Raw genomic sequence first — 22065 nt, forward strand, 5'->3', positions numbered from 1 at the left:
TAATTATTTCCAGTCACATCCAAAAAAAAATCACCCAGCCAGCCTACAGTCAGATGAAAACCCTACTGTACATTAAGAAGAAAATGCTGCCACCCATTTCAGTGGTCAACCCCTTTCATACAGTAAACTACAACATTAAACCCCCTGCCTAATATTGTGTAGGTCCCCTACGTGCCGCAAAAACAGCTCTGACCAATCAATACACCTCTGAAGGTGTCCTGTGGACATTAGCAGCAGATTCTTTAAGTCCAGTAAGTTGCATGATGGGGCCTCCATGTATCAGACTTGATTTTCTAGCACATGCCTCAGATGCTCAATTAGATTGAGATCATGGATCATTGAATCTTGAGGCCCAGTGAACACCTTGAACTTGTTGTAATGTTCCTCAAATCAATCCTGAACAATTTTTGCACTGTGGCAGGGTACATTATCTTGCTGAAAGAAGTCACAGGAAATACCAATGCCACTAAGGGGTATGCATGGTCTGCAACAATCTTTAGGTAGGTTGTACATGTCAAAGTAACATTCACATGAATGCCAGTACTGAAGGTTTCCCAGGAGAACAGTTTCCAATGCATCACACTGCCTCCACTGGATTGCCTCCTTCCCCTAATGGATCCTGCTACTATTACTTCCCCATGTAAACGACTCATATTCACACCCTTCTGTCCTCATGATCTAAAAGAAAACATGATTCATCAGGCCAGGCCACTTTCTTCTGTTGCTCCATAGTTCAGTTCTGAGACTCACAATCCCATTACAGGAGCTTTAGGCAGTGGACAGGTGTCAGTATGGGCACTAGACCAGTCTGTGGCTACACAGCTCCATATGCAGCAAGCTGCAATGCATTGTGTGTTGTGACACCTTTCTCTGATGGACAGCATTACGTACCTCAGTAATTTGTGCTGCAGTAGCTCTTCTGTGGTATCAGACTAGGTGGGCTAGTCTTCACTCAAAGAGTCTTGGACATCCATGACCCTGTGACTGGTTCACCGGTTGTTCTTCTTGGATTACTTTTGGTAGGTACTAACCATTGCATACCAGGAACACCCCAGAAGACCTGCTGTTTTTGAGCTACTCTGACCCAGTCATCATGCCATCTCAATTTGGCAATGGTCAAACTCAATTAGATTCCTACACTTGCCCATTTTGTTCCTCTTCTAACATATCACCTTCAAGAACTGGCTGTTCACTTGCTGCATAATATATCCCACCTCTTGACAGATGCCATTATAACAAGATAATCAGTGATATTCACTTCATCTGTCAGTGGTTTTAATGTTGTGGCTGACTGGTGTATACATCAAAGGCTGAATATTTGTATCGTATCGGCACATTTTTGGTTTAGGTTATAGAATGCTGTCTGTGAACATAGTAAACACAATATTGTTAGTGCTGATTTAGGAGTGATAAAGGAGTGTGCTGCTTTAAATCTGTAAGAAAACAAACTAGTTTTTTTTTAATTAGTTTTTATTTCTTGCATTTGATCACATCATTTTTAACAGAAAATAGTAAATACAACAGAAAGGGATCAGTTTACTAATTTGCAGGAATAAGCCTGAAAGCTAGTCAGCTGCCCTTTGTGAAGAGATTGCAATAGAGGTACTTTTTCAGTTCCTTTTTTTGCACAGCTATATTTCCAGCTCCATCTGTCGAGTACAGAAGTCAGTTTGAATCTCAATCATGGCCAACTGGTTTGTGAATGAGGGGCTTTCCATTTTCGTCATTGTAAGTAGTGGATTAAGATAAAAGCTTCACCTTGCTTGATAATAATGTACTTTGAATGTATTTAGAAATATTATTTGGTTTCTTCCAGTTGGTGTGGCTTGGTATCAATGCATTTCTATTTGAACATTTCTATTTTGTGTACCTGGATAAAAAGTTTTACTACACAAGGCAGCTTACTGGGGTAAGTGGTATTTATTTTTTCTCTCTTTTATTAACCATTACTTCAGTACAATAGTTAAGTAGAAGAAATCTTTTCTATATAACAAGGCTTCTTAGTGGGTAATAGTATGTTCTGTACCAGTATCTGTGTCATATTGGAAATTCAGTCTTAAAGCAATCCAGTCAATGAGACTAAATATTAATGATGTTAGCCTACTGTACATTGTCCCTAATATGCATTTTCAAAAATAAGAAACAACTAATAATCTTATGGTAATTTGCTTGAGTTATTGATTGTCTCAAATTCTGAACACAGTTTAAACCTTTGAATGAATGGATATAAAAGATATCCTAAAAAATGATATTTATATAATAATCATTAAAAATAAACAGTGATGCCCATATTTGAATAAGAAATTTTACATACTTTATAAATATTTATGTATCACACTTAAATGCATTATAATAAAGGAAGTAGATTCAAAAGTTTTAGTACTTTCACTAAAAGAAAATAAAAGAAAAAAAATCTAAAAAATAACAGAATAAATAAAATGAAAATATGTAGTACAAGAAAATCTAAACTGTAAGAAAATTATATTTCTTTTCTTGCTTTTGGGCTATATAGTTACTTTTAGAAATATTTTTATATTAAAGGTTTAACGATATATGTATAATTTACAGTATATAGTAAATTGCTGGCAGATTTTGAAGAAAAACAGATGTAGAATATGCAATATTTTGTTTTGTTTTACTTTATAATGTCAGTTTAAGATGAATAATTCTGCATCCAAACATATTATACACTCACATTCACATGCACACTCACATATACTGCATATATATATACATGCACTATCAGTCAAAGGTCTGTACACGGAAATGTTTGAGTTTTTGATGGAAAATTATACCTTTTTTTAAAATCAAGATACTATTAAATTGATCTAAAAATATAGCCAAGATATTCCTGGTGCTTCTAATGGCTATTCTATTCTTCTAATTGTTATTTTTCAAATTTGACTGTAAAGCACAATTATATACATACTTACAGATGTCCTCATGTCAGCTAATACTTTATAGGATCATTTCACTGCCTGTTTTTCCTGACTATTTTTAATTATTTAACTATATTCAAATCATTATTATATTCATACCACCTGGCACACCACCAAATTTCAGTCAGCTCTAATTTCTATTGTTCCTTCTGTAGGCCTCATTCAAGGAATGGCTTCAAATGTGGCAAACACATTTACATACACACAGTGCAAACATACATACATAAATACATATATAAATGCATACAAACATACATACATTCATTCAGTGCAAGCATACATACATAATACATACAAGCATACATACATAATACATACATGCATACATACGTTCATAAATGCATACATTTAGCATCCCAAATGGAAATTGCAGTGTTCCATACATTGGCCCTGTTAGCGTAGACTCTTGTTCCTGTGTACATGTTGGTTTTTTGACTCCTGACACCTCTTATATGTCTAGTACATGCTTGTTACATTAATATGTAACTCTAAATTGGTCTGGGGTGAGTGGACATGGTGTACTGTTAGGTGTACATGAAAGTGTTACCTGCAATGGGTTGCCATTCATCCATAGTTAGCTCCTTCCGTGCATCTGATTTTGTAAAGAAAGGCTGAAGATTTAATAGAAAATGTTGGGTCATAAAAGTGACTCATGTAATGTAAAAATGTTTGAACCACAGGTTGATTTATAACTAGAAGTGAGTATGGGTGTGTTTTCTGACAACTTGCTACTTTTAATTTACTGCTGCTAAGATAGGCTCTGGCTTTTTGAAACCTAAGTAGGACTCTTAATATGTCTTCTTAAAACATGTTCTCATTACTCATACTTTCGATTTAATTTTATATCTCCAGCAGGGGTGCAATCTCTCTTGTTCTTTCACTCATTCTCTCCCCAAAAGTTAAATATTTTAAGTAAATTTTTGATTTCTGATAGCCAAACCTACTTCACTGTTGTTGTGTAAGTGAAAGTGATCAAAGCTAAAAAAAATACAGCATGGCTCACCCTAACAGTACACAGGAATATGCTATTTTTGTCCTTAAGACAGTGCATTACTTTAAGTAAATAAATGAGCCTTACTCGAGTTAGCGTGGGTGTATGTATGAGCATAACCTGCAATGAACTGACAGCTCATCCGGGACTGTTGACTGCCTTGAGCCCAGATGTGCTAGGATAAGCTCCAGTAATTACCGAAACATGAACTGGAATACAGTAAGTGCATTCAAGAAATGGTTAAAAGCGTAGATGAAAAAGTGAAATAAATATCAGTAGGCGTTAAAACAAAGTCTGTTTATCAAAATTTGTGTATGTTCATACTTTGAGTTTCGGTTCTTATGAGTGCACACAATTAACATGTTAATTCTTTTTCCATTAATTTGCCATTGCTTTGGAATGATTACTCCTTTATCAACCCTGTGATTTCTTTGTTCATAGGAGAAAGGGATAAATATTGATGGAGAGATGCATTTGTAATAAATTATGCTTTATTATTCTATAGTGTCTCTATTGCAATGACATTTTCAGAGAAATAAATATAAAAATTGTTTTGTTATCACCAGTTGGAATTAGTAGCAGATCGCTAATACTTTAATAGTGTATTCTAGGTACAGAGCTTTTAAAAGAATTATAAAATATATATATTTTAAGGAAAAAAAAACACACCCAGAAACTTTTTTGCAGCTTCAAAAGGATCAGGTTGTGTGTATTAACATGCAGGTATACCTAATAAAGTTAGTATTTCTGTGTCACTAGAGAGGTTAATACTTTAAGTAATGTACATTTTAGTATTACAAAATAAAGCCAAAGACAGAATATCTCAAGGGTTTAGTAATTTTGTAGAAATACACAGGACACGATTTGATGTTCTTACCTTATTTTTTTCTTATTGTAATTAGAATGAATAGGCTGTTACAATGAGCCAAATTAAGAAATCTCATAGATTATATATCAGATTTTTTTTCTTGAGTTGTTTGTAAGGCTAATCTGTAAGATTCTGGTGGGATATTAGAGATGAACAATGAGGATGTACAAACAAAAGGTGACTTTCTCCTTTCCATTTCAGGATGCTTTGTCTTGGGCCAGAGCTTCAGCTGCCTGCCTCAATTTCAACTGTTTGCTCATCTTGCTACCTGTTTGCAGGAACTTGCTCTCCTTTCTCCGTGGATCATGCCAAGTAAGAAAATCTGCTTTTGCCTAAAACTGTTTCCACTGTTCAGATGTTATTTCTGCTGAGTGTGAGACAAAGAACAATAAGGATCAGTTCATAGCTATATCGAAGCCGCGCTTTTATTCATAAAACCATGTGTGAGAGGAAGAAGCAGAAAATTTCTGGAAGGAGCTGAATTTTGTTTGTAATGTTTATAAAGTTTCATTTTTGTTTTCTGTGCTAAAATAACTTGTGTGATAAAATAAGAACACACAGAGACAAGATAAAGAGTTGAGTATCCTCCTTGTATATCGGTTGTATTCCAGTAAGGATTATGGTCAAAATAAGTCATAATAAACATTTGACTATCACAGCATGAATTCATTGAGTATTTATGGAGGTTTTGCAGGAAGTACAATTAGTGGGTAGGAAATGACGTTGATTGTAGAAGCCAGGGATGATGTTGGAATTTGGGGGACGGAACTGAGGTCATCATGTGGGGACCGGAAGAGAGTCTTCAAGCATGAACATGATAGAGGATTTGTGCACAATGTACCAGGTATTTTGTGCATTAGTGCATTGATCCAATCCTCTAACTTTAGGTTTTTCACGCGCTATCGACCCCTTTGGCTGTCCCCTATTTGCACTCATATGTGTGACACTTGTTATGTTACTTGACTGCTGCAAAATGTACCTTATATGTTAATGCTTTGGTGTTTGCTTAAGAATTACCTGAAATTTTTCATAATCAGTTTAAGCTGAAGGTGTAAAAAGCTCTATGGTATCATAAGACTAGAATTTTAGCAATTCTGCTGTGGGGTGGTGTTTGACTATAAGAGATATGGAAATGCATCTACTACAAAGATGCACAAGAGTGCTTTTTATAACCCTTATTTCTGAGCTACACATCGATGCCTTACTATAGTCTTCTAACTCTAATTTCAGAAGCATATGAGCTCAATAAACTTAATTTGAAAAAAGGCAAAGTTGTCTAGGGAACAGGTTGACCACATCACATCTACAGTAGATTAGCTTTGTAATATTTGTCAAAGAGCTTGTTAGAGTGAAGAAATAAAGACAGGAAAGTCAAACCACGAATCCCCTGTGTTACTCCTGACACTTAAAGTAATGCAAGAAATAAGCAGCCCGGAAAGATTAATTATCTAGGAACACAAGGTTGTATTGGTGTTTATTGCAACACTTTATTTTACTTTTGTTTATGGAACTATTTATTTGAATAATCCCTACAGATTCAAATTTCTTAAAGCTGCTTTTCCTGCCTGTACATTTGTGCTATTTTACTGCTGAGGGTTCCTTTGTCAGTCAGGTCAATCAAGGGTGAGTGAGAGAGCATACTCACATTAGGAAGGTTACAGTGGCAGTCCTACTGCCCCCCAGGCAGACAGTACCAGGAGAAACCAAGATCAGAAACGAAAGTCTGTTTTATGTTTTAAAAAACCTAAGAATGAAAGCAAAACAACAAAAGTCAGAACTGGCATTAGAAGAAATCAGAAAATGGGAAGAAAACAAAGTTTCTTTTGTCAAAACCAAAACTCAATAAAAAATTCAAATTCAAAAATGTAATAGTAAAGATTTGTTAACTGGGAAAATCAAAAACCTTTTTAAACAGTGATTCAAGGCTTATCTATAAAACGTTTATATGGCTTCTAAACCTCAATAAGGTTAGGGTCACAACTTCTGTAAACACATCCCCAGAAACCGATGATCTACAAAATGTCAGCACCAGAAAGAAAAGACAAAATGGCAGTGCTGTAAAATGTAAATACATTTTAAACATTGTTAAAATGCAAAAAACACAAAAACAACCTAAAAAGCTCTGGAATCACTGTGTTTCAAAACTGTATAAAACAATATATAATTAGAAAGAAACTTTATAAAGAATTTGCACAAAAATTTTGAATATCAGAGATCATATGAACAAGTCTGAAGACAGTACTGACAAAAAGAGTAGTGGACTGTAGTCCAGGGTGCAAATGCACTGCAACTGTTGACTGCTTATTCCCAAAGGTTGGTGAGTATATATAAGAAACATCACCTGGATACACTAGAACACATCATTACTGATGTATCCTGAGGTCACCGGGAGTTTCGGGTCTCACAACACCCTCACTAAGGCAACCCAGCCGGGGTTGATCAATCCCCAACTTGTATCCCAGTAGCGATCCACGGATCAGCCCTCTTCATCCAAAGCCACCTTGAGGCTTTCTCTGCGGCTTCACTTGCAGATTTAATTGTCCTTTTCTTGGCAGCTCCTGTTATGCCCAACCATGTGAGGACTCTGCAGAGTTAGCGTCCTGCAAATCTTCTGCAACCAATTTCTATGGGCTCATAGAGTACCTTCCAGCCTCTGTCCCTGCACTCCTCCAACAGCTCCTGGTACTTGGCGCGTTTCCTCTCGCTAGCTTCCTCAATACACTCTTCCCAGGGCACTGTCAGTTCCAGCATGATCAGCTGTTTGGAGGCCTCAGATGTAATGATCATGTCTGGCCAGAGTGTTGTTGTTATAATTTGCTGGTTTCCCAAGTCAGCCCAAGAAACTTTAGCTGGTTTCCCAAGTCAGCCTGCAGCTGCCAGTCAGAGGCTGTATGGAAGAAGCCTGTTATTACTGCCTTTGCCTGGAATTGCTCTCCCGCTTTAACAAAGTTAACTGCCTTCTATGGGCCATGGAGGAGTTTGCTTGTCTTGATGGCTGCAGCAAAGCTTTCAGCAACTGCCTTGAGCACCTTGTCATGGCGCCACCAGTAGCAGCTGTTTGCCAGTGCCTTAGGGCAGCTGCTAAGTAGATGTTCTAGAGAGCCTGTTCCTGAACAAAGTGGGCAGGATGGTGTCTCGCTCTTTCCCCAGACGTGGAAGTTTGCTGGGCTTGGCAGGGCATCATAGACCGCCTGCACCAGGAACCAGACACAAAAGAAATCTCTCTGCATGATATCCAACCAGCTTCTTCCGCAGGATGTTCTGCAGTTCTGCCAATGCCTGCTTTTCCTCATCAGCAGATGTCTTGTACTGCTTCTTGGGGGTTTGAAGCTCTTGCCATATCTGATGTATGTTGAGGGCCCTGTGGTTCATAGTATATGAGGTGGACTTGGTATAAGAATATGTAAATGAGAGTATCAGTAGAGGTGTAACAAATAACCGTGGGTCCACATTGAAAAGAATCAGACATTTATAAAGGGGTTTATGTTTAAAGGATAAGTTTTTCCTAAAGTCTTCCCACAATAAAACTCCATGCTTTAATCCTTGTACTAAAGACTTAAAGCTTTACCGGGACATATCCTTAATGGGAATGGGACTGACCTGAATGGAGCTCAGATCTGTACAAGCACAGACTAAATACTCTCACAATCGACAAATTCAGTGATAAGAACTAATCCTATAGGTCATATTTGCTCAGGTACTCTAAAGTTTAGATTTTTCTAATATTGTGAGAACAGATGTGAAAGAGAATTAAACCAGGGAGTAAAGCACTATAAGTAAGAAATGATGCTATAACTTATGTTCATTTGTATCTGCAAAGTTAAAACCAATGCTTCAACCAATAACACACATTTGTCTTCTCCATTACATAGCCACCACAGCCTATGCTTTGGGCACATGGGTACAAAGCAATAACCAATTATGAATGTTTTTGGTTTTGATTTGTAGTAGTAGGGTGCTTGACTTCTCATTGGATTTGATTTGATATACTGTATTAATGCCTTAGGGGAAATTGTCTTTTTTGCATGACCTTTGTGGGGTCAGAGCTTAAGGTCCCATTGTGGATGTAATGACTTCCCAGCAAAGACATCCTGAGTAAATTTTAAATCTCGAATTAACCCAAAGTGGTATCTTTGTGAAATGGCAGAAACCCACATTACAAATTTAAAAACCATATGAGACCAAGGAATAACACACAAACTCCACACAGACAATGACTGGCCAAGCGATTGAACACAGACTCCTAGAGCTGTGAGAAGCAATGCTAACCAGTGTGTCACTGAGTTGCTTTTAAAATTTAATATTTCTAGATTTCACAGTTCTTCAAAGGATCCTTCCTTTTTCAGTTCTCACATACATATAGTATATAAAGGGTAACTTAAGTCTAAATTGAAAGTGATTACTATAAAGGAACTTTAAATAATTTCACTTCTCCTTTTATCATCAGGCATTCACATTATTCCACAGGGAAAAGGAACTAATGCAGAATGTTAATACAAATGTAAAAACTGAGCAACTTACTTTTGATGAAATTTAATTAAACTGTAAAAAAGCACACACCATTCATTTCCTTTGCATTTTTTTTTCTAAAAGAAAGGTCTTGGACTCTTTCCTGGGTTGCCAAGTATGTGGCAACTGTCTCTACATGTTCATTTTCTTCAAAGACCCCTTGGTTTTCTTCTCATTTCAAACACAATCTATTAGGCTCAAAGATTTTACAAATATGGTATTAAGGAAGATAGTGCCATTTGATTGGTGTGTTTCTGACTTGGGTCATGCTCTTGTCAACTTTCAGTGGCAAGGGGTCTCATTTACCAAAAAGAGGCTTGAAATGTGTGCTATGCAATTTCCCATGGAAATGTCGGTATTTATAAAAGAAAGCTTGACAGGAGAACACGTGTATATCTACAGGAACTCTGTCCCTTGATCAAGTAGGAAAATGCAACCAAACCAACTAAATGATGCATATCACCAAGATGTTATTATGAGGTTTGTTGACATGATAAACATATTACATCTGAAAAGTGATACATTTTATGCACAAACTGTATTTTACTTCGCTTTTTAGATGACCAATGCTGCATATTTTCTCTGAAGAATTATTTTGTTTAATTATCAGTTCATCATTTTATATTAGCTGTCTGTTGTTATTTATCAGGGAACTGGCTGACAGGCCAGAAATTTCACAGCCAAGCTTTACCACATAATGCCCGATTGTCCTGGAAGCCATTAACCCACTGGCAAGGTGATACATTCATTTTTCGTACGGTGTGGTTGTACATACATAAAATATGTTTTTGCCAACATGAAAAGACAATTTGTAGCAGTGTCCGGTTTTCCTAATTTATTTAGAGCACTTTGCTGTACTCATATTGCAATAAGGACACCTAACAAGAATGAAGCTGCTTTTGATAACCATGAGCAGTTACATTCCATTAACACACAAGTCACCTGTGATTTCAAAATGAGACAGACAAATGTTGTGGCTCAGTGGTCTGGATCAACCCGGGATTCATTTATTCTGAGCTAAAGTAGTTTTGGCAGATGTGATGACTAGTGGCTGGCTTGTTGGTAAGATAGCTGGATGAACTCTTTGTGTTTTATATGGCCTTTATGATTCATTGTAACAGCAATCATGTCAGGTATAGCAGTTACCTGCTCAGACTCTGGCTCCTTATGCTTTTCCCTGACCCTAGAACACAGTGGAGAGGTGCTATCACGCTGTGTGTTCACTTGCAAAGCACAGCCAGATACTTTTGAATGTAGCCGGTGGTGTCTCAATGCATTAGGTGGGAGGCTCATTTCAAAGACAATGAAGTTCTACAGCATCGTGATTGCATATGTATGAGGTTGATTAGCATGCTACATATATGGATTAAATAAAGGATAAATTGCATAGAAATGCACATTTGCAAAGTTTTATAAATGTGATATTTTTTTTTTTGCCGTACACATTTTACTGTTTTTTTGGATTGGGCATATGTTCGTGCTTGATTTCCTGCTAATTTTTATACAAAAGGCCCCTGGTACCAATAAAAAGAGGTTCTGAAAATACAGTGATCCCTCACTATATACCGGTTCAGCTATCACGCCCCCGGTATATCACGGAAAAATTCAATAAGTACATCCTACCTGTAGTGTACTTTGCAGCCAATTCATAATTAAACATACGGTTTTCAGCAGTCACTACATGTGCTAGACAAAAGTTCGTTTGAACAATATTATAATTTATAATAACTAACGTATACATAACATTTAAGCAACACACTAGTAAATCAATAAACATACTGCTACATACAGGAATACACAGACAGAGTCGCAATTCATAACGAAATGTACATACACTTTTCATTTGAACTACGCGTGCTAGACAAGAATTCGTTTGCACAATACTGTATGTACTGTATTATAATTTATAACTGTAACATAACTGTAAATATTGACTAAGATGCAGTAAAAAATCAATATGTACTGTATATAAAATAATGAACATTTAAGCAATATAGTACAGTAAATCATTAAATATATGTTCATTGTACACTACGGTAGACAAAGAGTTTCACGTTACGGTACCCAGATGATTTCTTACAAGGCCCATTATTGGCTGAAATAGAAGATTCCACCAATCAGAGCGGGATTTTCATTCTCTTGGGCTCTGATTAGCTGCTGCTAATGTGATGTAATCTCGCAAGAATAGCGAGCGTGGGTCCCCGATGCATCTCAGTTCTCTGCATATCACGTACCTTGCTTGTGGTCCGATTCTTGTGAGCAAATTTTGATGAACTTTTCGTTATGTTTTAAGCCCTATGATGGCTCCCAAGCATCCTGTATCTTCTAAGCCTTCTGGGTGTAGTGAACCTAAGTGTCAGTGGAAGACCTTGACCATTCAGGAGAAGGTAAAACTCCTGGATATGCTTTGGGAAGGAAAGCGTTACGCGAACGTCACTCGCCATTACAAGTTTACATGTGTTAAAGCATGTGGGAGGGGTATTTTAAGGCTTAAACTATGAGGAAATGTTTATTTATATGGTCTTTCTTTATCACAGATTTTCACCTGATGGGTCTGGAACGTAACTTCCGCGATAGGCAGGGTGTCACGGTATATACTGTAAATAGACTGATTTCCCATGGAGAGATTGGACAACCAGGTTGTTCAGGTCAGCTAGAGTGCACCAGGAGGAACCCAGGACCCACTGCACCAGCATAGAGTCTGACAATGGGTCCAAGGATTTCATCCCATTCTTGGAAGCAGATTTAGCATAAAATGATTCAGACATGTATTTTAATGACCAGGCTGGGTGTTGTGGGCTTCATGCAGTCTTCCAACTCCTTGTTTGGCCACCCTGCAACACCCCTGCAGGCAACCTGATTTTTTTCAGGTCTTTCCACACACTCGTCTGCCTTCTTCACTGCATAGACATTTAACACTACACCTCCCACCTCACTTGTGCTCAGAGTCAACATCATATAACTCACTTTCCCCAACTCTTTAAACAAACCAAGCGAGTATTCTTAAGAGTCGACACACCATATTTAATGGTGCATGGACTGGAGGAATCAGGTTCAGGTGTTTTAGGAAGAGGCCCTGCGGGTGTAGCTTTTAAAGACAAGGTTTAGCTGCTAACCATTCTATATTTTTTTACCAGGTTGTCCCTAGATGTGTATTGAGAATCAAGACTACCCCTTCCCAGTATTTAATTAAAACAAGCAAGCTTTTTATATAGTTCATTCAAAATAAATTTGTGAGCTTATCAATTAAAAGATATTTTTAGGGCTAATTAGCTAATCTGTTATATTATAATCTTTCTGGGCTATGCACTGTACAAAATAACATTGAAGAGCACTGGAAATTAAAAATATTTTAAAACAAATCTACATTAAGTAAAGGAAAATACCACCCCACCATTAAAAAATAAAGAAAAATCATCTGGTAAATGAAGCAAATAATAATTAATATTAAGCAAAATCAAGCTTTAGCTAACAGAACAGCTTGACATTTGGCATCGAAGGAAATAAAACATCATTACAGAATTCTGGGAGAAATACAACATTTAAGGGTCACAAGGACCTACTGAACAAGGAAGTGTGGCTCACCCCTGAATGCCAGCTGCTTTCTAGCAATACTGGGTAATGATTTCATTATTATTATTATTTGGCTAAAACGTTTATCCAAAGAGACTTACAGCATTTATGATGGGTTACACTTCTTTTGTTTTTCCACTTGGAGCACAGGAAGGTGAAGTGACTTGCTCATGGTCACACAATGTCAGTAGCAGGATTTGAACACACAACTTTAGTGTCTGCATGCCAAAGTTTTAACCATTACATCCCACTGCCTACACAAGCACAGTTGTACTGTGACAAATAACTGAGGCATTTGTAATAGTACTAGTCAAACTGGAAGCTCTATGCCACGCAAATGAGTCTTCATCCTGGATTTAAATGCTGAGACTATTGGAACATGCTTTACGTTAGCTGGTATATGAAAAATCTGGTGGGTCTGAAGCTAAAGTTTGCGTCTCCTACAGTGGTCTGTTTTATTTCTGAAATCATAACAAATCTGATATTCACTTTACTAAGTTCTGTTGCATAAAGGGAGCCAAGGCCATTAATGACTTTATTTGTTAGAAGAAGAGTTTTGTAATACATTTTAAAGGTGAAAGCCAGTGTGGAGACTTAAAACAGGATTATTATGGTCATACTTAGTTCCTGTAATAATCCTTGAAACTACATTTTGAATAAACTCAAGGATGAAAATACTTTGATCTGAATAATTTGTAAATGTAACTTTTAAAATGCCCGGAACATCTGCATAATAAAACATGATGTGTACTATATTGTGTTATTTAACAGATAATAAACACGGCTCATGAAATTAAATCTTATCAAATCAATGACATTAAAGCAACTTACAATACTGAATATCCTAGTGGTTAATACAGCCCATAATTCACTTATTTGTTCTAGTGATGAAGGGGTTAACAAAATTCATGTAAGACAATTAAACACTAAGTGGGTATTTGTTTAAATATAGTATGGCATTTGTGTGCATTAAATATATAAGTGTCACCTAAATGGCAGTCATCCCTCATGTCGTAAATTATTAAAGTGGGATAAAGGGAAACATGGTTCCTCTTTTAATTTCTTTTCATAATCTTAGTTCGTTAAAAAAAATACAAACAGTAAACAAAAAATGGAAGTGTGAGGCTATACCGTAGTTAGTGTTTAGCAGAAACCCATTCTTTTGGGATATGAAAAACCTATTTTTGAAAGGTGAAAAGTTCATTATAGATTTATTTGAACTAATGTGTGCAATATTTGGAATTGGGTGGCCATTGAAATATGAAATGAAGAAAATAATTAGCCGTAAAGAAAACCTAAAATCAAAATGTATTATATATGACAAGTGTTACTGAAACTCTTGGAATCCTATTGTTTTTCTGAAAATTATTTGTATTCCTTTATCTATTTTATATTAAATATGTACAGATTTTTTTACTTAAATCGGTAGATAAGTAGATAAGTAAGGAAGTAAATAAATACACACATACAATGGTCTGAACACACACCAGAATGACTAAAAATCAAGAAAACTCAAAAGAAAGAAAACTTTGGACTTGGCAGTCCCAGTCACAGTGAGACATTATGCAGACATATTTCTGTTGGTATAAAGGAGCCCTGGTTGCATTTCTTGACGCACTTATGTTGAATAATTCATTGGCTGAATGTCCTCAGTGTTAATGTGTCAGAAAGAGGATGTGCAGCATTGTTTATAATGACACTCAGTTTTGTTTTAACTCTTTCCTATATCCAGAAGCAAAGAATGCAAGGCAGAAACCAATATTGTATGAGACATCAGTTCAAAACAGGGCAAAATTGCATTCACACACCCTAAAAGTGGACCAATTCAGTGATGCCAACCAACATGCATGTGTTAGAGATGTAGCAGAAAAACTAGAGCACCCAAAGAAAAGCTAAACCCGGACAAGAAGGAAATGTTCACATTTTTAATGGACAATGAATGAGGGGGATTCAACCTGAGGTCTCTGAAGCAATGCTATACGTTAATGTTTTTACAAATTCTTAACCACAATTCTAGAAAAATATAAACTGCAATGTTATCTATAAATATATTGTAATGGTATCAGAATCTATAAATCAAAGTGTGTGTAAATATGCTGCATTTTTCAAAATGGTCAAAAAACACAAAGTTTTGGAAAGTATTTAAAATGAATTACAATAAATGTTACTCATTCAGAATCTGGCAATATATAATTTTGCACTGGAGCAGGTTATTTCAAAATTTGTCACAGAAATGGCAATGTTATTGAACTGTAAAAATATTAATCCATCTACCATCCATTAATTGTCCTAACTCAACCAGTCCAATGCAGAGTTGCATTTTGCCACCATAAGGAATTATGGCGTCTAATAGTCCACTTTAAGCATTAATAGCTACTGTATATTATTTTAATACATTTTAGTGTATTATATTTTTACGTTGAATGATGCATGCAGTAGGTTTAATATAGTCTTTAAGATGGCTTTGTATACTTGCTTTGAGGTACTGGTGTCCAGTCCAGGGTTTGTTCTTATTTTGTGTTCAATTCTGCTGAATGGGCTCTGGCTGATGAATGAATGAATGAATGAGTGTAAGAGTCATCATGTAATAATGGTTTCTTATATTGTGTGTTTTTGTTTGTTTTTTTTTTATAATCAAAGTGCTTCAGCAGGAACGTGACCAGGCAACTGGACAGAAACCTCACTTTCCATAAATTGGTTGCATATATGATAGCACTTCATACTGGTAAGCATTCTTATTTATTGGTTTATTGATCTTTTTGAAAATTTAGTTATACTTTAAGAATTATCTATCTATCTATCTATCTATCTATCTATCTATCTATCTATCTATAAATGTCAGATGCTTCTCCCATTTTATTTATTTAAGGAGAAATTAAGATTTTATGGAAGCTTAAAAAATATTGTAATCTAACAAAAAAAAAACAATCACCACCACACACAAACACAAAAGAATTGCAAAAAGTAAGAAAGAACATCTGACATGAACCCTAACCCTAACCATAACCCTTACTCTCTTTCAGAATATTATTAAGTTGAAATCTGAATGTCCTCAAAATACTGTGATCTACCACACTATGTGGTAACTTATTATATTAATCTATGCTTCTCTGCATGTGTAGAAAAAAATTGGACTGTTGTGAGAAATGTACTCTTAACCAGCTTCCATCTGTGCTTCCTTGTTTAAGCTGAAGAATTAATTTTAGGGTAACTAATTGCAAGAGATTTTAACAATATGGTGGCTACAGTGGTTCAAGGCCCTATTTTTCTTCATTGGAGAGATTGGCACAAGTTGCTCTTTTATTTCCTGTTAGAACATAATTGATTGGGTCTGTGCCACCTTTTTCTTGTAAAAAACAGAGAAAAGCCAGTTAAAATCAACATACATTGTTACAAATTTGTTGGCATGGTACTTTTTAAAAATTCTAAAAAAATTTTGCAGTAAATATTTTTCTGCTGGTTATATTGGCTTGTGTTATTGTATAATTTGAAAGGTAGCTGTAAAGTCTTTACACAAGCTGCATATATTCATTTTATAATGCCAACTTTTCTAGTTGTTATGGTAATCAGATAGTCCCCACTTTCAAAACGTATTAGAGATTTATAAAATAACTGCACTTCACAGGACACAGCATATCAACTCAAGCACTTTGCAGCCAGGCAAGGAAATGTACAATCACGTGTTTGTGAGAATGTGTCCCAGTGCCTGTATGTGTGTATGCTTACCCTGAGAAAAAACGAGAGAGGGATCAATTTCAACTTTGGTATTCAGACCTGTTAGTATCCTTCAAGATTCATCGGCAAATGCTAAATTAAGTTTTTCCAAACTTGACTCCGTTAAGTCCAAATTCAGAAATCTGTGTGGACAAGAACAACCCTCTGGCCCTCTGTTTCTAAAAAACATGATTATTAACAAAGATCTCCTCTCCTTTTAACCCTCACTCGTTTAAACAGAAAAGTTATAACTTAGGGGTGGGGGTTGATTTGTTTTCAATCCTATTTTTTGTAAAAATTTATCGATTTATATGAAATTATTACAATACAATACAATGATCACTTTTCTCACCTCATCTATGTCCTTTCTGAAGCACTGTAATATGATGATGAAAAACTCCACCTAAAACTTCAGTGGTGGATTGTATAATTTAAGGAAAGCTTCCACTGGTTTCAACTTGACACTGTGTGTTGTGTAACCCAAGATCCTCAGCCCACTTCAGCACTTCTATTCACTGTATAAATGTGGATTGTAATGACTCCATTATGACTCATAATGTGTACTTTCAAGTTTTAGATCCACTATTTTTTAACCATATTTAAAAATTTTCTTCCTATCTATGACCTGTTTATTTACATTAAATTTAATTTGCCACATATCTGCCCAAGTGTATATTTTTTCTAGATGCAATTGTAATGATTCTGCTGACTGTAAGATATCCAGCATTATACTTACTTAAGTGTTATTTGCAAACTTAACCTGCTTGAAAGTCATAATTTTAACATAACTGTTAAAAAAAACTGATTCCTAACACACATCACCTATTTTGGATTACACTTTCCATAATCTCTTTGCTTTTTGAGTTTCCACAACTTTTGCATTCATCTACACTCTTAAAAATAAATATGCCAGACTGCATCTTCAGATCGATGCTATAGGGGAACCATTTTTTTTCTAAAAGACCCAGCCACATGAAGGTTTCAGTCAGAATAGATCTGTAACAAGCTCCATACAGTAAATAACTATGAAGAAATGGTAATAGATTTGTGAAATCCCACTGGGTCCAGATTTTAAAAAGACTCTTGTTGAATACAATAAACCAGGTCAAGTCTAGGTTTTCTTAATCTATTAGTGCCCTGCTAGGTAATTCACCATATATTAAAGATTTCAGGTTTATTCCACACATAGGGCGTTCTTCATAGCATAATAAACAACTTCATATGCAAAGAACCATTCCAAGAATGAAATCATGTTTTGTCAAGCAATAGTTTTATGAGGAACCACACAACCCAGTAAATAAAATGCCAATGAACAATAAAATGCCACTGAAGAAGTATTATTTTTAAGAGTGTACACACTACATCTTAAACTTTTGCTTCTTTTAACTGAATTGCTACACTTTCATGTGGCCTGGCAAGTTGTCCATTGGCAAATCTCAAAAAGGATCCCTGTTCACATCGATTAATAAAGATGTGTGCAGATGGGGTTGTCCTTCACCACAAGTAAATGTTTTGTGGTACAGCTGGTGGTGTGAATGTGCAGGCAGAGAAAAGATCATTCCAACTGCATGGAAACAGCATTGGAAGATTAGAGTGGTGATACAGCACTGGAAGGTGGCCAAGAAGGAGATGGCCTCCAGTAAATCTTGCATGAGGGTGTAAGAGAAAGAATGAGTTTCACAATGTGTTCAGCAATACCAGTGATGATAAAATCAGCCAAATAATGCCATTAAAAGAACAATCACTATCAACATAGTATCACATTACAACCAACAAACGACAGTATTAAAAAAAATATTTCAACATCAAATAACACCAAAAGGAGAAATGAAATTAGTATTCTTCACTTTCCAGTTATTTTTTAAATGAATAAAGAGAAGTACATAAGAGTTGTACAGGATATGTACAAGGTGGGGCAGCACGGTGGCGCAGTGGTATCGCTGCTGCCTCGCAGTTAGGAGACCCGGGTTCGCTTCCCAGGTTCTCCCTGCGTGGAGTTTGCATGTTCTCCTCGTGTCTGCGTGGGTTTCCTCCAGGCGCTCCGGTTTCCTCCCACAGTCCAAAAACATGCAAGTTAGGTGGATTGGCGATTCTAAATTGGCCCTAGTGTGTGCTTGGGGTGTGTGTGTGTCCTGCGGTGGGTTGGCACCAGGATTGGTTCCTGCCTTGTGCCCTGTGTTGGCTGGGATTGGCTCCAGCAGACCCCCGTGACCCTGTGTTCGGATTTAGCGGGTTGGAAAATGGATGGATGGATGGATGTACGAGGTGTGATAGTGATAGTGGTGAGGTCTGCAGTAGGAGTGACAGATGCATTCAACTGCTCTGTTGAGGACGCAGGGAGTAAAGTTGGCGAAGGTGGATGAGTTTAAATACTTGGGATAAACAGTACAGAGTAATGGGGATTGTGGAAGAGAAGTGAAAAAGAGAGTGCAGGCAGGGTGGAATGGGTGGAGAAGAGCGTCAGGAGTAATTTGTGACAGACTGGTATCAGCAAGAGTGAAAGGGAAGGTCTACAGGATGGTAGTGAGACCAGCTATGTTATATGTGTTGGAGACGGTGGCATTGACCAGAAAGCAGGAGACAGAGCTGGAGGTGGCAGAGTTAAAGATGTTAAGATTTGCATTGGGTATGATGAGGATGGACAGGATTACAAATTAGTACATTAGAGGATCAGCTCAAGTTGGATGGTTTGGAGAAAAAGTCAGAGAGGTGAGATTGTGTTGGTTTGGATAAGTGCAAAGGAGAGATGCTGGGTATATTGGGAGAAGGATGTTAAGGATAGAGCTGCCAGGGAAGAGGAAAAGAGGAAGGCCTAAGAGAAGGTTTATGGGTGTGGTGAGAGAGGACATGCAATATGATGGGTGTAACAGAGCAAGATGCAGAGGACAAGAATATATGGAAGAAGATGATCTGCTGTGGCAACCCCTAACGGGAGCAGCCAAAAGAGGAAGAAGAAGAAAGTGTGCTAAATTGCACATAATAATTTTACATAAGTTTTACATAAGTAATCAACTTGGTTCATATTAATGATGACAACTACTCCAAAATAATGAACAGTGGAGTTCATGTACCCATTAAATTGCATCACATAAAAATCAATCGGTTGCTTAAGATGGCTATATCCTTCAAGTCCTAAAGTAGAACTAAAAGTTCAGGCTGTAAATTTCACACACTCCAAAAAGGAAAATTTTCTACATACAAAGTTGCATTGAGCATGCTGATGAGCAAAAAAGTATAGTTTCATTTCACATACAGTTTTTTGAAATTAATTCATCAAGTTTGTGCAGTTTCAAGATTGCAAACTAAAATGAAGTAAGTTTTTGGGGTATTTATAGTTGTTAGAGGAATGAAGCGAGGAATATTGCTCCGTAAAGTTAATTCTGCATTCAAAATTTGTTTTTCTTTCTTTGGTCCCCCTCAAATTCTGTTCTCGCCTACCAGTTTCCCACTACTCCTTTAATGCTGCTCTATGTACTCCTATATGCCTTGTGCACAACTTCCTGCCTTACGCTTTGCACCATTTACTTCAGGCGAGTGGTGACGGCATTTGTGCTTACCTTCCACATCTCCATAAACTGATCCAATCCAGGATCCTTCCAGTTACACATCTGCAGCCACACATCCAGGCCAATTGATTTTAGTAGCAGAAACGTTTTTGTAAGCAATTGCACTTGTCTGTATCCCTCTTTTTATTTTCTGCACCAGAATGAATTTCCCCATACCTGTGCACAAACAGGAAAAAAATCTGCAAAAGAGATTTCACTGGTTACAAAACTCTTAAGTTTCACTTCAAAATTAGTTTTGTGCAAATCGTCTCGTTTATGAGCATATCATCCATCCATCATGGAAAAATGAAAAAAAGATAATGATGACTAATTTGGGTTTACTATAAAAAAAATTTAAAATATGTAAAATTAATAAAATTTACTAATTTTTTCACAAAGCAGTGTGCTCTTTTAAGAGATGTAGGGCAGTGCCACACTTGTCCTTAATGCAGAGACACCACTGTAACCGAGTAGCTTAAAATAGCTTTAGAATTTCTCAAGAATAAGGACACGCCACCAGCATTTAACCTAATTTAGTAAAATTCAGTGTAATTGTTGTTAGAACTGTCTCAAATTGTCATCTGCAATAACATGTAACACCAAAACCATGGACAAGGTTGATCTTTTCGGCTTCAGAAGTGGAGATAACGTTTCACAATTTGACTTAATATGAGAGCTGGGACTTCATGCTCCATTTGATTCAACACAGATGCAGCCAAAATCTCAGCACAAATTGTGCTTCATTTCTGAATATTTGGCCTGCAGAGGGTGACAGAAGGTTGTGTGCTTCTCTTCAAACTCTCTAAGAGTGGAAACTTTACTAAGCAGTCACTATATAGTTTATAAAGCAGACGTGTGACTACATCAATCAATAGCTGCTTCTAATCGCACTCCAGATTCTGTTACCTACAGTATGTTGCTTATGACCTGAGGCAATTATTTCTATTTAAAACTGTATTCTCAAATAATAAAATGTGCTTTTACAGTGTACTCCAAGTACCTCTACTTCTGTTTATTTGCTAGAACATTATAAAAATCTGGATGAGAACAGGCCAAACAAAACTTGCTAGTTCTATCAGCTTAATTCTTCCAAAATAACATCAAGTCTAACTTTAATGGTCCCAAATTTCTACTGTCTACCACACTACTTATCAACATATGTTTGTGGTTCTCTGTGTGAAGAAAAACTTCTTAATTTTTGTGCAAAATTTACCCTTCAACTGTGTGCCGTGTTCTTGTTGAACTCATTTTAAAGTAACAGTCTTGATCCGCTGTATCCAGCTGCATATAATGTAACTCTTCCTTCAAGTACTATTGAACTAGCAGGGCTAAAGTATAGTAACAGCATTCTGGAATAATTCATATAGCAGCTCTTGCCTGCAGCTGTTGGTTTTGGCAGGCCACATCCTGGGAAGCTTGGAATTGTATTGCCCAAACATATTCAATTTGGAATTCCAAATTACTTAATTCAGATGCAGTTATTTCACCTATTGTGAAACAAGCCTTAAAGCCTCTTTCTTTGTGGGTTTATCAGGTACAGCAGAACATATTCAAAGAAGCTTCATTGCCCATAAGTGTCTTGGCCTTTAAATGTTTTACAGATTAGGGACATAGACAGCACTTTTTGTGGTATGAGTTCATTGCTTTAACCATTGAATCAACTAATAAACCTCAGGAGTTTAAACCAACAGATATCAGAACAACTGACAGCTGTCCATATTCTCAAGTGTGCCAAGTGGTATCTAAATGAGTATAGCAGAAGTACAGCAAAAGGGGGACATGACGAAAAGAGAAGTGAAAAAGGGAAGGGTTGTGGGGCCTAGTGGATGTAGTAGGCAAATTTCATGAGCAGTCCCACCTACCTGAAAGGGTTAACATCCTGTATGGTCAGTTACTGTATATCCAGTCAGTAGTTATTTGTTCAGT

At 36.6% G+C, this 22065-nt stretch overlaps 1 protein-coding gene across 1 annotated transcript in view; it reads left to right on the forward strand.

Annotated features, from left to right (window-relative positions):
* The first annotated feature begins 1638 nt into the window (after positions 1 to 1638).
* Positions 1639 to 22065, forward strand: part of LOC120523616 (cytochrome b-245 heavy chain) — a 66020-nt gene continuing 45593 nt past the window's right edge. The window contains exons 1-4 of the mRNA XM_039745070.1: positions 1639 to 1728; positions 1817 to 1909; positions 5000 to 5110; positions 15521 to 15605. Coding sequence (XP_039601004.1) covers positions 1684 to 1728; positions 1817 to 1909; positions 5000 to 5110; positions 15521 to 15605 — 334 coding nt within the window. The 5' untranslated portion in view covers positions 1639 to 1683. The remainder of the gene's footprint in view (positions 1729 to 1816; positions 1910 to 4999; positions 5111 to 15520; positions 15606 to 22065) is intronic.

This window comes from Polypterus senegalus, chromosome 2, assembly GCF_016835505.1.
Source record: "Polypterus senegalus isolate Bchr_013 chromosome 2, ASM1683550v1, whole genome shotgun sequence".
Taxonomy (NCBI): domain Eukaryota; kingdom Metazoa; phylum Chordata; class Cladistia; order Polypteriformes; family Polypteridae; genus Polypterus; species Polypterus senegalus.